The sequence below is a fragment of the Lates calcarifer genome, linkage group LG18, assembly GCF_001640805.2.
Source record: "Lates calcarifer isolate ASB-BC8 linkage group LG18, TLL_Latcal_v3, whole genome shotgun sequence".
Lineage (NCBI taxonomy): Eukaryota > Metazoa > Chordata > Actinopteri > Centropomidae > Lates > Lates calcarifer.
In genome coordinates this window covers 4,057,328-4,074,676 of record NC_066850.1, presented here as the reverse complement: position 1 = coordinate 4,074,676, position 17,349 = coordinate 4,057,328, and the positions used below count along the sequence as shown (strand labels likewise).

At 39.6% G+C, this 17,349-nt stretch overlaps 3 protein-coding genes across 3 annotated transcripts; 1 reads left to right on the top strand and 2 right to left on the bottom strand.

Moving 5' to 3' along the window:
* Window positions 1-9,454: 9,454 nt before the first annotated feature.
* On the bottom strand, window positions 9,455-13,009 carry alg10 (ALG10 alpha-1,2-mannosyltransferase). The gene is made up of 3 exons (XM_018700523.2): window positions 12,469-13,009; window positions 11,839-12,036; window positions 9,455-11,753 (listed from the first exon to the last, which is right to left on the bottom strand). Exons 1-3 carry the CDS (start codon window positions 12,631-12,633, stop codon window positions 10,692-10,694), a joined length of 1,425 nt encoding a protein of 474 aa, XP_018556039.1. The 5' UTR covers window positions 12,634-13,009; the 3' UTR covers window positions 9,455-10,691.
* Window positions 13,010-13,025: 16 nt separating this feature from the next.
* On the top strand, window positions 13,026-14,874 carry tprkb (Tp53rk binding protein). The gene is made up of 4 exons (XM_018700526.2): window positions 13,026-13,268; window positions 13,444-13,566; window positions 13,839-14,015; window positions 14,129-14,874. The coding sequence occupies exons 1-4, from the start codon at window positions 13,128-13,130 to the stop codon at window positions 14,213-14,215; spliced, it is 528 nt and encodes a 175-aa protein (XP_018556042.1). The 5' UTR covers window positions 13,026-13,127; the 3' UTR covers window positions 14,216-14,874.
* Window positions 14,875-14,999: 125 nt separating this feature from the next.
* Window positions 15,000-17,323, bottom strand: srr (serine racemase). Its single transcript, XM_018700525.2, has 7 exons — window positions 17,228-17,323; window positions 16,614-16,791; window positions 16,325-16,506; window positions 16,099-16,229; window positions 15,811-15,959; window positions 15,637-15,726; window positions 15,000-15,464 (listed from the first exon to the last, which is right to left on the bottom strand). The coding sequence occupies exons 2-7, from the start codon at window positions 16,789-16,791 to the stop codon at window positions 15,214-15,216; spliced, it is 981 nt and encodes a 326-aa protein (XP_018556041.1). The 5' UTR covers window positions 17,228-17,323; the 3' UTR covers window positions 15,000-15,213.
* Window positions 17,324-17,349: the final 26 nt, after the last annotated feature.

Here is a 17,349-nt window from a genome sequence, read left to right as displayed (position 1 = left end):
ACTACACATCAGTGCTGCTGGTATTCTGGGAAATGTAGGAAACTTGAACACATCATTGACATTTCAGAATGGATGGTGTGTGAGAATTCAAGTAAAACACCAACAGTGAATATGTCAACATTATGTTTGTAATAAAGCTGGCTGATGGTGACACAGACTGATGTAATCAAGTATGCGCACAGTGTCCTGCTGTCCAATCAATCACCATCAAACCTCTTGTGTATATTAGATAGATGTCAGGTGTTGGCCCATCCATTTTCCTGCCTCATAAACGCACTCATAAATTTCGAGAGCGGACAAAATTGGCTGATGAATTTGTCTTATTACAGGTCTGTATTTGCATATATTTGCAAAACAAATTCACTCAGTCGGCTTCACATTTGGCCCCGCTAAAAATCAAGCCTGAAATTGTGGACAGGCTGCCTGAAGTAGAGCGAAATTAGAGCTCAACGGAAGTTTGTGTCATATCATCCACAGATAAAATGCATCAGCAATGACGGAGGGATCCAATTTGAGCAGAAAATAAATCAGTGTTTTTTATTTATTTGATGATGGATCAATTCTGTGAGGCAGGGAGGATGATGGAGATAGTCTGTGTTTCTGTCTGGGTGGTAACATTGTGTTCAAAGGAATAAAGATTTCTCTTTGTCTTGATATAAATGGTCCTCATTCATCAAGCTATCAAGCTTCAAAGTAAACAGTGTTCATTATTTCCATCTTACTTTGGAGTCTGCTGGGAAAAGGTTTTAAGAGAGCTATATACTTACTATGTATGTAATAGTTAATCTGGGATGTGACCGTGGACAGGCCTCCCTCTAAAATCTTTCCATTTAGGAGCTAAATAGGCAGAGTGAGGTGAGATCGTTAGGGAAATTCACTTCACCTGGACAGGTTACATGCTGCTCTACTTAAGGTAGTGGCAGTAACCCAGTTGCTGGTTTGTCTGGCTACATTTGGTTTCTTTTTTGGCTCCTTGCAACATCAGAACAGCACATATTCCATATAACCTCTTTGTTTTCTTTGTGTTTGTTGTTTCTCTCCTCTTTTTTGGAGGCGGATTTACTAAAATCTTTTCGTCACAGCTTGTGTGATTTCCCCTCTTTGTCCTTCCTCGAGGTGTGTTGAGACATGGCACTCCAAATTGTGCCGAGCCTTCCTTTTACAAGATCAAATAACTGCTTATTTACAACCTGCAACAACTTTATGAGTCCTCAGCATCTACACTGGGTCTGTTCAGAGGCCCCAGTCTGCGCTCAGCTACACAATCATTTGGTTAGAGGAAAAACAAATGCTACTGAAGTGTGATAAGATGTTTCCAGTCACAGTGATAAAACACAAAGAAGGTTTGGGCTGTTTCGTGGCCAGTGGAGACAGCTGAACCTGGCCTTAAGGCATTAATCCTAACTGGATGGACAGTGTATAAATCCTGACATCCTAAAGAAAAACGTGTCATTTTGTAGCCATTAGCTTGACCTTTAACAGCTAGAATTAACTGTTTGCTGGCAATATTTACATAAAAAAGAATGTGCTTCAAGATATAGCAACTACTGAAAAGCCAAAACATTACATGCAGCTTTAAAATGGACCAATAACAGCACCTTGCTCTAATGTTGACAGATAGAATCATAAGCAAAATGTATAATTTGTAAGATTTAAAATACAGAGGAGAGTCGGACGAAGAATTTACAATTGCTTCAATAACACTGTGCACTGGGTGTTTGTGTTTTTTTTTCTCTTGCACATACTGGAGAGCCTCACACGTGCCACAGGTTGCTATAAATAGCTTTATTTTCCCAGCATCCCTTGAGGCCCAAGGGAGGAGATGGATGGATTGATTGAGGGGTAAAGAGAGGCGGTGAGGAAAAGGTGCTAATATCACTGCCAATCAACATCTAATGCAATGCCAGTAGAGAGCGGGGGAGAGAGAGAGTATATTGTGTACAAAAACACACACACACACCACAGAGGAGTAACACTGCTCATTAGCAACATCAACGCCGTGAATTCAGAGCAAGATACACCTGAGAAAATGGGAAGCATGGGGGATGAATTTAATTAGTATTTATTTCATTCATTTGTGCATCTGGTAGTTGTAAAATAAAATATGACTGTGTTTTAATTCATGATGCAAAAAAACGCTCAAAATGCAAGAACAGAACAACCTGACTTTGAGCATATAGAGGCACAATCCTCAGCTGTTACATCATACCATCCATACTGTAGGTAAAAGAGAAATAATTCATTTGCTCCTTAATTGTTTAAATACTTATTCACTAAATGATTATGTGGTAATTAGTTGATACAAAAAGTCGAGTGAGGTTTTTGTCCTTTAAAAAGACTTGATGTCTTAATGCTTGAGTAAGTCTAATGAACACTGTGGTCGGTGTCTGTCAACCAGGGTCGTAATTATGTTCGCCTGTCACTTCCTGACACAGTCTGTAGCTTAGCAACCTGCCACGGAGACAGAGCTAAAGTTGGATCTCATTTGAATATTCCCCAGAAATTAAAAAAAAAAGAAAGAAAAAGAAAGAGGGAAACTCAGGAGGTTGGTGCAACACCAGGCGCAGAGTTGCATCTTTTGAACCTAAAGGTGGCATCAGGACACATCACAGTCCTCTCACACACAACACCATCAAACTTTTACAGACAGCATGTTCAAGAGTGTGATATGAATGTGGGCAGGTTGCATAATTACTGTGTGCTGTTAATAAAACAAAACATATGTTTTGGCCACTCCACCCACTAAACTCCCACTGTTCTTATATAAATAGAACATTTTCCTTATGTGCACTAATTGTTTTCCTAAAGGTGCTAGGAGATGGCACGTAGCTTCTGCGTTCAGGTCCGCTTTATGTATTTTTGTGTTATAAAATATTTCTCTTATAGCATATGTAATGTCTAAATGAGAGTTCTATTTTTGTTAAAAGCGGGGGTGTAAGCAATGCAGCACTATTTTATTTCCTCTTTACATTGTATAATGAAATCTACCTCATTTAGTTTTCATCTTCATGGTCAAACATGATGCAGCAGGGCCCCAGATATCCTGAATTTTAGCCCCTAGTTTGAGTCTAAACTGGATCCTACATTTCCCATAATGCACCCCAGTAGGGTCTTTGATTAGACCCTACCTGCTTAGTAAAATACCCATGACCCAATATATTGTAACAGAGGTTTTGTATTAAATTTGTACTCACCAAGCTCCAGCCTTATTTTTTCATGATGTTCAAACATCAAATACACGAGGACACCTACAGAGCCTGTGCTCTCTAAAACTGAAAAATTACTACTACACTCACAACATTTTACACTGATCTGTAAAGTATTGATACTACAGATAAGAAGTCTTGTTTCAAGCATCAGTATCAGTCTCAATACACTTTTTTAACAGCTGACATTTTGGCTTGTCGAAACCTCCGTACTTTTTAGCACCAAGTCAGATATATTTGAACTTAGAGAAAATGTTGGTTTCCCAGTCATAATTATGATGTGAATCTTGACAGGAACACTATTTATAGAAACTATTTAGTAGAAAAGAGGTAATTACGATAACTCTGATATGACATGAATGTGGCATGAGTACAGTCTCACAGAGCTGGTGTATACTTTTACCCTGATTATTGTCCTAACTCTGGAGTAATTCACATTTTCATAAAACATTTTCTCCTTATTGTTCTTTTTGTGAGATTTAGAGAATAAAGACATTTTGATATTCCGTGAAAACAAGCAGAGTGTCAAGGTAGCACAGGGTTCCCTCTGCTTCCCCATCTGTTTCTTTGTGTCTCTCCTCTGTGTTTACTTTGAAGGTGTGATTCCCACACAAACTGTAATCGCAGTTGCCTAATTAGGTCACATTAAGTTGCTCTAGAAAACAATTTACTAACAAAATATATCAATACTTTGTTTCTGAACCATGATTACAGAGTGAGATAATTAAGTTGTGATCAGAGAAAACAAAGCTCTCACAGTCACCCTCAAGATCACCGGGATGAAATAGAAATTAGAGACAAGAGATCTTTTTAAGAGAGAGAGAGAGAAAGTCCTGTAATGTAAAAAATGTTTTAGCCATTTCTGCTTATTTGAAATGAATCAAATTAAACACACAGAATGAGCTACAACACAGACTGTGCATCTTCATTATAGTCCACAAACAACAACACCAGCAGGGCTAAGTGAGATAAAATGTCAACTTGGCCACTCAATTGACGAATGTTTTTTATTGTGCTTGCTTTGTTTAATCAGTAGAAACCACACACACACACACACACACACACACACACACACACACACATACTATAAACCTTTCCTTTGTCTCAATTAGCAGTACATATGAGGCTGCTTGTTCTCCCTAACCTGGCTTGATATATTATGCATCACAGCTAAGCGTTTCTGTGTGGTTCTGTGTGTAAGTGTGTGTGTGTTAGTGTGTTTTCTACCTCGGCTAGCAATGTATTATACAGTGAGACAGGAGACAGATGCAGTGTTTCTGTGTGTTTGTGTCAGAGAAGGAAAGAAAAGGTCACTGGGGAAACTGCTGTATTTCTGATACATATGCAAAACATTTTGCAGTGTTTTCGGTCTGCAGCCACACATGAAGGGTGTGAGGAGTGTGAATTACATGTAAACATGAATACATATATGTATGTTGACATGTACACGTGTGTGTGTGTGTGTGTGTGTGTCAGAAGCTGACTGATGCACAGTGACAGGATCGAGTGTTAAACAATCATCTGACAGCAGTGACATCACTGCTGCTCTGCTGATTCTGCTGACTTCACACACTGCACACACACACACTTGTACTTTGTATACTGTATGCTGTAAAACACAGAGGAATATTAATTAATATAATGTGCAAATAAATTAGAGGCAACATTCAGTCAATTATACAAGCTGTAGTCATTGGTTGGATGCAAGAGGTACACTCAGATGACTTCCAAACACACACTATAAAAAAAAGCATTTCCAAAAAATTAATAATATCCTATTTAAAGAAGATTAAAGAAATCATTTGTACTGTGTGTAATAATCATTATCAGTTGATGCTGGATTTAAAGAACTTTGCTAAACTTCAAATGTCTGGTCTTACCTGAGAAATAAAACTGTAAAGAAACCCTGAGATGATCATGACCTCTTACAAAAGAGAAATATTTATTTCAATCTCTAACTCACAGGATCCCTGCTCACCCAGGAGAGGAGGCAGAGCAGAGAATGAAAAGGTCTCTTGTAACCACCCACCGTAGGGGTGATAATAATTATCAGGAATGGCATACGCCTTGCCTTTTGAAATAATGTCAGTGACAGTTAGAGGCAGTGTATTGCTTCTCCAGCCATCGGCTCTAATAAACTGAGAGAAATTTCAGAGGATGGTTCAGTGATACAACATTTTTTTTCCTATAACTGCAGCACACACGTTCTGAGGTATTGGATGACCTTTTCCATACATCTCGCATCTTTACATTTTAGCAGAGGAGGTTTTCATGTGGTTATACTTAGTGTCTTTGTTTTATCTCTGTGCCACCCATGTGAATATAGAAAAATGTCCAATTTTCTACTATTCAAGTCAAGTCGAGTCAATTTTTATTTTTATAGTGTCAATTTACTACAGAAGTTATCTCGAGGCACTGTACATATAGAGCAGGTCTAGGCCGTACTCTTTATGTAATAAAATTTACAAGGAAAGACCCAACAAACTGCTAAAGTTTGCCCAGGTATTTCTGGGGAAATACAGGCTGAAAGAGCCAATAAATAAAATCTGTGAATCCTTTTTACAAGATAACTTCTGACTAACATTTGTACACATTTGGCTGCAACAGTTATTACTTTTTTCAGTGTACAGTGGCTCTGATATTTTATTATTTTATTAAACCCTGTATCTGTTCCAATATTTATCTTTTTTTTTTTTTTTTACACTTGTGTGATCTTCTCAGGCTGCCAAGTACTTTAATTAATCAGGTGAGTTGGAGATCAGTCACCACAAAACACTGTAAGAGTGACTGAACTGTGAACAGTGAACAGAAGGCTTCAAATTTAATTCGCCCTGTCTGCATTGTAAATGATAGCATGGTAAACAGCTCTGGGCATTTTAATCAAAGCCGTCACCATGGATATTCATGACAGGTTTGCAAATGCTTGTTTCGTGGGGATAAAAAAAAACTTCAAATGCAAAAATGGCAACTTGATCTTGTCCACACAAAGCAATATTTCATACAAGTACTGTAACATAAGGACATAAACACCTCCATCTCCAATAAAGAAGTCTTAAGATTAGAAAACTGTATATGTTCCTATGATAGTGAAGCAGAACTTTATTTATTTACATGAACTGCAACTACAATAATTATAGTCACCTCTTTTGTAAAGAGATTCTTACTGTGCTTATATTGTACCCGTAAATCAGTGTATTTCTCTCCCTACGCCTCCTTATCCCTCTCTCCCTCCTCCATCTTTCTCATCTTAATTATTTTCTGCTCTTGCAACTTTTATGTAACCTTGGTGAGTGAGTAAGCAACAAACTCTGATTAAAAAAAAAAACACAAATCTATCTCATTGTCTTTCAGTGTTGTCTTATCCTCACCTTTGGTTCTGGAAAACAAATGGTTCTTTCTTGAGGCTCTGCTTCTAATTAATTGCTCAGATCCTCTGATGCTTCCTCAAATTTAAGTCTGGGGAAAAACAGACAGGAAGAACAGAAAGGTGCTTTGTTATTATGCAAAATTGTTTGCAGAATAAATCAGTTACACACGCATGTTCTATTTGAACTGCAATCATTGCTGCACATCTTGTATGGAAGTGTATTACTGACAAAATGATTAAGCATGCACACGAGAAAGTGTGAAATGCCATTTTGAACACACATTTACACATCTGTCTCTTTGTACTGGTAAAGTACGAAGGCAAACACTTATTTGCTTTTTGGTGGAGAGTTACATGAGATGATGCTCTCATATCCGTCAGCTTAGCTACCAACTGTTGGCTGTCACCTCATATTTAACTGAGTACAAACATTTGAAACAGGGCAAAACAACTTCCCTGGCTCTGTCTCAAAAGAACAAAATCCACCTACCAGCACCTCTAATGCTCACTAATTTGCACTTTTTATCTTGATGTAAAAACATTTTACAGATGGTTATGTACAAGACTATTTCTTGGCCATGGCAAGTAACTCTGTGAAGTTTCCACTGTTTGCCGGACAACTGCTCAGAGCAAGGAAATAAACCTGCTTGAATGTCAAATGTTCATAGCCTAAGGCCAAGGCTATGAGCAAAGCAAAGGGCTAATCAGTGTAATTTTGTAACTTAGATTAAAATAGTGGATCCCCCTACTGTTACCAGACTTCAACTATGTCATGAACTAAAACAAATCTATGAATGATGGCTGTGCCATCCTGTTAGGCTGTAATTTTCAAAATGCCAGAACACTGTGGTGAGAGAGACTAATCTGTGCTTTCATCATACCCTGAAATAAAAATCGATGAGACAGTGTAATGGGAAATAGACAGTCACAGAGGTTTAGTCAAAGCTACTGTATATTCCAAGCATTTTTCACCCTGAACACTCCACCCACCCCAGCACATACTGGATCTCCTTCACAGAGGCTCAGAGTGTGAATAGTGTAATCAACATTTGTATAATCATCCCAGTTTGATTTTTATTAAAGTCTCTCCTGTGAGCTGGCCCCACACTGCTTGATGTAATTAGAATCTGGTAATGATATGGGTTAGATGGAAAGCAATCATCATGTCTCTTGTTTTCTTTTTTCTCCCAACTGAGCTTTCACTAATAACAACTACTCTAAAATATATGAGCAGCAAACCAATGGATAGATTTTATTGTAATGATTACACACTGTAGAATGTCAGATTCTGCTTATCAAATTCGGCATCCTGGGTTTCTTCTTTGTCTGTCTTTGTTTAGCTGTAATTTAATTTTGTCTGAGATCACATTTGTTAGAGTTGAAAGTGGCTGATAATTTGAACAGTATGAAAACAAAACTGTCTGAACTGAATTTACTCAAGCTACAGTGAAACTTTGTGTGAACTGCTTTTTTGGTGTTACTCAGCTGTGAAAGAATAAAAGCATGGGGTGGAATTTATCAGTCTGGTGGATTTTTGACCTTCATTTTAAATTACATGTTCTCTTGGTGGAAATATTAAGCTTTTGTCTTATAGCTCCCCCTAGTGTCTGAGTCTGGCTGATGTGTAAGTTTAAGCCTCAAAGCATGTATTAGACCTAACTGAAAACAGTGGTCCTGTAACAATAAAATGAGTGTGATGTCATTTTAGACACTAGATGAGAGATCCTCACAGAAAATTAGAAAAATTAATTAATTCAATCCTTCATTCATCACAACTTCAGTTCCATAAAATTAGAAGTAGGAGCTCAAGGTGAAGAACTTCCTTAGGAAGATGAGTGCGTCAGAAAAAAAGGTTTGACTGCCAGTTTGTCTGAGACTGACTGCCCTGCAAATTAAGGCCAAGAATAGACTCTTTGATGCACACACACAGAAGTCTCAAAGAACCTGAAAATACATCACAGGATCTTCAGGTAACTCTTGCAACTGTTAGTGTCTAAGTGCATACATCTACAATCAGTAAGACATTGTGCAAATTTGACCTGCGTGGGAGGAGCGCCAGGAAAAGCCTTTGCTGTCCAAAAAGAGCATTAGAACAAGAGTACAGTTTGCCAATGAACATTTAGGCAAAGACCAGACCTTTCAGAATAATGTGCTCTGGACAGATGATTCGAAGACAAAGTTGTTTGGCCACAGTAACAGTAGACAGGTTTGGCACAGACCAAAGACAGCTTTACATGGTGGTGGAAGTGTTAGGGTTTGGTTTCACTGCCTCAGGGACTAGGAATCGCACAGTCATTGATTCAAGCATGACTTCTGATTCATATCAAAGAGTGCTTGAAGATAATGTGAGGTAATCTGTCTGAAAGCTGAAGTTGAACTGGGTGTTGACCTTTAAACAGGACAATGATTGGAAACACATTAGCAAATCCACCAGGGAACAACTCAAAATGGAGAACTGGATTGTTAATGGAATGGCCTGGTCCAAAAATAGATTTCAGTCCCATTGAAATGTTGTGGAGAGTTTGATTGATTGAAATGGCCAATAGTTTGAAAGAAACCTCACACATCTTGCAACTAAAGGAATTTTGTACAGAAGAGTGGTCCGAAATTTCAGCAAGTCGATGTCAGAGACTGGTTGAATTATGTGAAACGCCTACAAGAAGTTAGTTCTGTTAGAGAAGGCAACACCAGCTCCTGAGGGCAACCATTTACTTTCTTTTTCCACAGAGGAACATTACATATATTGAAATTTTTGTTGAATAAAAGATTGAAAAAGCAATTTTTAAGGCTCTAGTGGACTCTTAAAAATAAGTGGTATAGATAACGGACTTTGTGGTACGTGCTGTATATGTGCATAGTATGTAAATAAACTAAGACTTGATGTTGTATGAGTTGTTTTATTCAAAGATTTACATAAGATTGTATCAACAGAGGAGCAGCTGAATGGACAGGAAGTGTGGAAGATAAGCTACAGACAAATGAGCAAAAACACACAGTAACATGACTCAGATACAGGTGAAGAACACTGATGAAATAAAATCTGAAATGATAAATTACAATGAATAAATTTGAGAATGTCACATTAAGATTTGACTGAATTTCCTCAGGGGAAACATTCAGAAGTCACAATGACATTATCTACTCCTATTGAACCATGAAGCATAAAACATGTAACTTCATGACACAAACATGTAATTGAGCACATTTCTGAATCACCTCTGGTGGATCCTTATGGCTTGGTAAAGTACAAATCAAGATAAAAATGGAAAACGTGTTTATGTCTAATTTAGTCCAATAATTATAAAGTACTCACGTGTGTTCTTCACTGGCAAAAAACAAAAATCTCAGGTCATTACAAAAAAATCTTAAATCTACAATAATATATAGACTGAATATGGCTATGTCATTTTTGGTCTCTTGAATCGTATTTACATATTTCATGTCAACATGTTAATTCTTCAAAGATTGATTCACAGAGCTGCACACAGTATTTACATTTACAAAAATGCCATAAGAAAATCACACCAAGCAACACCCACCCAGAAACCTGCAAAAAAAAAAGTCACAATTTGTATTTTTCCAGCCCTGGAGAAGGATCAACATTTCACAAAGTGTTTAGGTACAGTAGAAACAACTTTCTGTACAGTAAATTCAGACCTGAACCAATGGTTTTACAATAATGATACCACCACTGTGTTGTCTAATGCAAAAACTTTAATTGTTTTTACAAAACACCCTTTTCATTTAAATGCAATTGTGAAGTGATTCACAGATTCACTGTAAACTGGCAGCACTCTGTGGGGTTTGTAGTTTTTTGTCAATGAAAACCAAACACATCATAACCCCAAAAACCTCAACATCTGACTCAGTGTTATTGTTTTTCACTGTTAAAACCAGCTGTAGAAATCCCTGTACATTATACCAAACACCAGTGGGTTACACTGTACTGAAGTGAATTGAAAATATGAGCTGTCTGTTACTGACATGTAACAGAGGCTTTGATTTGACTTTTGAGACGTCGCATGTGCTGTAGTTCTCTGTAAAGACACATTAGGAAAATCCTTTGACAATGTTTGAGTCCAGTAACTTCTGATGTCTGAGACCAGCATTTCTTATATTTACCACATGAACCTCTGTGTGGCTGTGCTGTTCGGCCAGTGGAAAGTCTTAGTGATGAAGATGTAAATCGTGGAGGCGTTGACCACTGTGTAGAGGAGAAACTCCATGATGAGTCTGGGGAGAGAGGGGAGAGGCATGTGCAGGCGGTACATCAGGTAGGGAATGATGAAGTACCTGAATTCCAGCAGCTTCTGAGGGACTGTGGCGGCCAGGAGGCACGCCAAGAAGGCCAGACTCCAAAAGAGTGAGCGTGACTTGAAGGAGTCCAGAAAATTCCACCCGGCATAAATGTACGCTGGGATGAGGAGGAACCTCACCAGCTCATGCCTCTGGAAAATCTTGTTCCACACGTAGAAGGGAAAGTGACGGTTATCCGCCAGGAGGTACTTGTGGACGGCAGTGAACTTCCACACCAGGAGCAAGGAGATGCCGGTGACGAAGAGAAAGAACAGAGGCTGTTTCTTCAGAGCCTGCAGGAAGCGGAGGACGCGGTGGTAACAAAGTGAGACGGGGGCAGAGAAGAAGAAGGTGAAGGAGAAGAAGTAGAAGAGCTGGGGAAAGTTGAGACAAGCCTCGTGGCTCATCCTGTCACCCACCACGATCCCATCATTCAGCACCACGAACGCCAGGAAACCAACACCGACCATCGCGTACGGCCAGGCCACCAGCAGCACCGCCTTCATGTGACTGGGTGAGGTGAGGAACTCTATCGTGAAAAGTATTATTTTCTTAGCTCCGCTGAACGACAGAGGAACTTGGGATGGAGGGGACTTCTCATCCCTCTTTTTCGTATGCTCCACTCTCCAGGCTTCGTCCATTTTGGCAGCCACCAGCGTGCCTGCGCAGAAAGCCACCCAGATAATATTGGTCTGGCGGAAGAGCACGGAGCAGATGCCAAGGATCGCTGAGGCCTTGTGGCAGCCATAGAGCGTCATGAGGTAGGTGAAGAGGATGAAGAAAGTAGACCCGGCGTCGGTGTAGTAGAGGAAGTTGAAGAAATAGAGCACGGGGAAGGTGGATAGAGACAGCGCTGACAGGACTCTGCGTGAGGTTGTTCGTGTCTGGAGAAGAAGAAACGTGAAATCAGAAAACAAGAAACTGACAAACAAGATTATTCACGCATAATAATTGTCCTCTGGTCTTTACCTTCTCCCTGAGGTGCAGCTTGCAGATGAGCAGATAGAGCAGGTAAAGGTTGCCGCAGTTGAAGAGCAGGTTGACGAAGCGCAGCATGGCCGTGGAGCACACCACCTCGCCTGTGAGGTCAGCGAGCCACACTATGGGCTTGATGACTCCCACGGAGATGAGGTAAAGGCCCGGGAGGGTGGTGATCATTGGGTCCCACTGCAGGGAATCAGGACCAACATCAAGTTAAAGTTAAAGTTAAATTTTACACATGAAGATAAGTTTATGTGTCATGTAAAGACGTTGACAGTTCAATTCTATGAAACAACAGACATCTACTATATGTTCTGAAATATGGATAGCAGTATGCAAGTTTTCCGAGATTAGTTGGCAAAGAGCTTTAAATATGAAAAAACGCAATTTAAGCTCCACTTCCCTAAAGCATTGTGCTTGGTGAAGCTAGCCTGCATGGAAACCACAGTCCTTTGAGACACATTACTCCCACTAATGTCATTCTATATGTCTGACATGGAGATTAAAGGGTCTGCAAGCTGCCACACAATGCGAGATGGCAAAAGCTCATCTCGCATTGTGTTAGCTAACCTTAATCCGCTAAACAATGACGGACTCGCTTCAGAAAGCCCCCTTTACCTCGTTGAATTTTCCATGGCAGTATTTCTGGGCTTGTGGGACATGGAAAATCTCGTCCATGTACGGCTCCCTCTGCTCCCGAGTGATCCTGGAGAACAAAAGGCAGGATACTAAAAAGTTGGTGCTGCAGAGAGCAGTGAAGATGTAGCCTTCAAATTTCTCCATGTTTGATGACGAAATCTGATGTAAAAGTAAATGCAGTCCAAAGCTAGCTGTTATAATGTTGTGTAAACCGCATAACGACTAGATTTACTAATTAAAATCACTACACAGCCTTAATTCTGAGAGAAACTGGTTAAAGTATGTCCTGTATTTATAAACGGAAGAGTTTTGATTTTTGACAGCTGGCGGTCCGCCTCGGAATCACGCTCGACATGAAAACTCTCGTATATCTATGAGTTCCGAGGTTGCGCTAAACAGTTTAGCTCGGTATTTATATAAAACAGTAATTACCAATATTATACATATCACAACTTTTGAAAGGGAATGCTTTAAAATTAAGTTTCCTTCTTTTGTTTCTTTTTTCCCCCCAATTAGGAAACGTCCTTTCGAGCGGTGTCACCGTGTTATGGTTCCCACTGTGTGCAGCTCTCACGTGAAGCTCGGTGGTAACTGTTTATTAACTGTAATTTTGTCATATTTTGCCACTCATTTTCATCATGCATCTAACGCAGGAGCTAGAGCTTTTTCCCGAACACAGAGTGACGCTACTACTTTTCAAAGAGGTCAAAAATGCAGCGGAGTTGAGAAAAAGTGCCATGGAGGGTAAAATAAATGGTGCCTTGATCAACCCCACGATGGTAAAGTATTTTGTAATTAGCTTTAGCAACGATTTATAAAGCACTTATGTATCATATGATTATTTTCACATATGTTTATGAGCTAACACTAGTTTCTCTCTGAATAAAAGAATACGTTCACTGTCCCTGTGTGCTCATGCTTCATTCACCATCAGATTGCCTCTTTCATTTACAGCTGGTGGATCCATTCCAAGTGCTGGTAGCTGCAAATAAAGCAGTTCACTTACAGAAAATTGAAAAAATGAAGACAAGAAATCTCTACTCTGAGATTATCTTCAACCTGTCACCTACTAATAACGTAAGTAGCACAACCTAAACATTTATTATAATACCTGGTGAATCACAAGAAAAAATGTGTCCTGCTTTGTAGTCGTTTCTGTGTCAATTTGTGTGATTTTGCATCTTTTTGTTGTCACTTTGTGTCTCTTTGTAGTTGTGTAATCAAGATATGTGCAGACATTTCAAACAGGGGCTCTGGTGTGGAGTCTGTGCCTGGTGGGCCTGTTCAGTGATGCAACCACCTGACAACCACAACTGTATATTTTGTATGTCCTCCATAATATTGTACAGATCTCAGAGGCCTTCAAAAGGTTTGGGATCTCAGATGGCGATGACTCTGTAATGGTGGTTGTGGTTCACAACAAAGACGAGTCGCAGCTTCTGACGGACATCGTAGCCAAGGTGGATGGACAACAGGTTTCAGTGGAAGATATTTCCTCGATGTCAGACTCCGCAAAGATCAAAAAGGTTCCCTATCAATTGTTTGATCAATGTGACTCATTCCATACAATATGGACTAATACATGCATTGAAAATAGGTTTTCTACTTAAAAAAAATAAGAATTTTATCTGTGTTTCAGCTGTATAAAGTCACTCCCCAGGAGGAGAAGTGTGGAACTCTACTGGATGCAGTTGTATGCAGAATGGCCACCAAGGATGTCTTGTAGCTCCAACACCACAACATAACTTTTCTTATAGAACACTTATTGTATTTTTCCTATATATATGATGTTAAGATGTGTTTTTTCTTAATAATGTTATCACACTGTATTGTAAAGTGCCAAGCCTCCAACTGTTGTCCTCCTGGCACTCAGTGCAAACTCTCATCTGTGCGCCAGCTATGGAAAAATTCTCAGTCTCCCAGCTGAGGTAAATATATCTTATTTTTCATGAGTCTTTACACGAACCTGTCTTTATTCCTGTTATAGTCTATATGTTGGTTAGACAGTAAGGTACGAGGAAAAGTTTGGGAGGTGGTTAGGGAAGTCAGAGTACATTATTTAGCATCATGCTTAGTCCCCACAGCAATATTTCATGCTTGTCACTCTTCTGAAACCCTCCAGTTATTTTTGTTTCTGAAAGCTGAAGGTACATTGTGAGATTTTTTTACAGAGGGGGACAGTGATGTAAAGCTGGTCTCATGCCAGCAGTGCTGAATAATGAAAGAAAAGTGCTCTAGGCCAAATATCAGCAAGGTCTCTAGAGAATTAAATAAAAAATACTTTTACATTCACAGCACTGACATGAAAGATCCACAGTCAAGCCAAATTTCAGTTAAACCCTGTCAGACGATGAAAAGAATAATAAATGCACTGGTTGTCTAAAACATTTGGATGCAGCTTTGTTCTTCTAAATCACCTTGAATGACCAAGTTTAATGAACTCTTAACATCCAAAAATGTATTCTCAGCTTTTCTGAGAGCATAACAACATTTGCACACTCAAAATAAAATGAGATTGAGGCGTTTATTAAAAGAGACTGCAGTTCCACTCACCAGAGAAAGCAACATTTCCATTGAAATGAAATGTATGTTGATGTAGTTTAGACTTAAATGCTTATCAGGAGAGTTGACATTTTATGAAAAAGGTTTCATAAACTAATGTTATTCGATCATAATCCATCTCCACTTCCATCACAACAAATATACATCTGGGCCTATATGTGACTAATTCTGACAGTCGGGGAAATTTGCGAGCTCGTCTTTTCCGATGTTTCCTCCACTGAGGATGCACACAATGTTCTTCCCCTCCAGCTCAGGTATCTTGTTGTTAACAATGGCAGCGAAGGCAGCGCAGCCTGACGGCTCCACCACGAGTCCAGATCTGTAGAGAGCGGACACTGCTGCCTTGATCTCCTCATCGCTCACCAGGACTATCGCCTCCACGTATCGCTGGCACAGCTTGTAGGGCAGCCTGCCTGGGATTCAGAGTACAACTTTGGTATAAAACTTAGTAGAAACTTTAAGTTAATTTGGGGTGAATTATATCCCTTGAATGTTGGACAAACATGATCCAGGGAAAAGAAGCAAGGTCTCATGAACAAGTCACTTATAGTAATCAAATTTGCTCACAAATGTTTGGCATAGTACCTGCAAAAGGTGGTGCAAGTCCCGAGGCAATGCTTTTGGTGTCCATGCCCACTGGTTTCTTCTCAATGAAGCTTTTGTACATGGTGCAGGCTGAGTTTAAACAGAGACACAAACTCACAACAGATCCAAAGTCTGTGATTGTGATCCTTTTAACAGCTGTAGGTGAGTTTTTACCTCCTTCTGGTTCCACACCGTAGATCCTGGTCTTATCACAGCCTGACAGTTTGATGGCAGCAGCTACACCTGCCAGCAGCCCCCCTCCACCACAACACACCACCACCACATCAGGCTCAGGATTCACTTCCAGCACCTCCATGCCAAGACTGGACACATACACACAGGTTCAACATTTCTACCATGTTTAAATGTGGTAGAAAGGTGTATTCACCCCTGAAAATGCAATTTCTTTTATCTAACAAATTATGATTGTATTGTAGATGGAATTCTGTGTAATGGGTCTACCTGGCATGTCCTGCTATTAAATCCAGGTCATCATATGAATGCAGAAATGTCATGTTGTCCTCCTGAACGCAACGGTTCACCACATGCATCAGACTAGAGGTGGGAACTCGCTCCACCTCCACCCCAAAACTCTGAGAATGAGAATAACTGTCCCTTTCATGACTGAGAACAAACACATCTCAATATATCTGATATTTGGTATTTAAAGTGCCTTAAGTGTCATAACCTGTATGAGAATGGATCTGGATATTGGTGCAGTTTCTGGCATCACCACCTTGCCCTTTGACCCGTAGTGTTTTGAGGCATATGCAAAAGACTTCCCGTAGTTCCCTGCAGACATGGTGACAAAATGACCATCCTTCGATCTTCTGGCAAACTGATTGGCCACTCCTCTGATCTTAAAGGACCCTGTCATCAAAATCAAAAAAACATGGACACGTCACCACATCAATTCAGAACTGCAAGACATTTCTATGTAAGATTCTCATAATTGAATTGAAGTGGTTTCCTCCAACCAGTTCTCTGCATGTTTTCCAGTTTGATGTGGATGTTGCAGCTGATGTTGAGAGGCAGGGTGGTCTGGCACCAGGGGATCATGGGAGTGTTGATGACACCCAGGGGGCTGTTCCTCACCGTCTCCCTGGCTTCTCTCAGCAGATCCAGGGTGACAGCATCTTCAGACGGCTCACCCATCTGTGTCAGAAACACACACTTACCAGAAATACATTGTAACGTTGTGTGGCCACCATTATAGGTAAATAAAAGATATGCATTTTATAGGAATGGGCTATATCATAACAATAATAAATACTGTGATTTGTTCAATTGCAGCAATTAATTATTTTCGAAAGGATTTCACATCTGCCCTGAACATTACCCCAACTCTCATAATCTCATGTACAAAATAGGAATAATGTAGTAAAGAGTTTAAGTATGTAATGAGCAGGCTATATTTTTCGGCTTTTATTTGACAGTAGACATGTGAGCAGCACGCATTCCTGGGCAGTCCACCAAATTTATTAAGAAAAGCTGATTAACCTTACACTACAAATCTACGTTTTATTTCAAAAATGGTGGTTAAACCAAACAAAAACATATGTTTAGTATGTTAGACTTATTTTCCACTGACCTTATAATTTGTTTGGAATTTTCTTCTATTCTAAAAAAGTGACTACTCCGTGGTGTTTACAGTGTTACAACATTTGCGGCTCCCATCAGCGTAATGGTTCCGGTCTGAGTTGTATTTCTAGA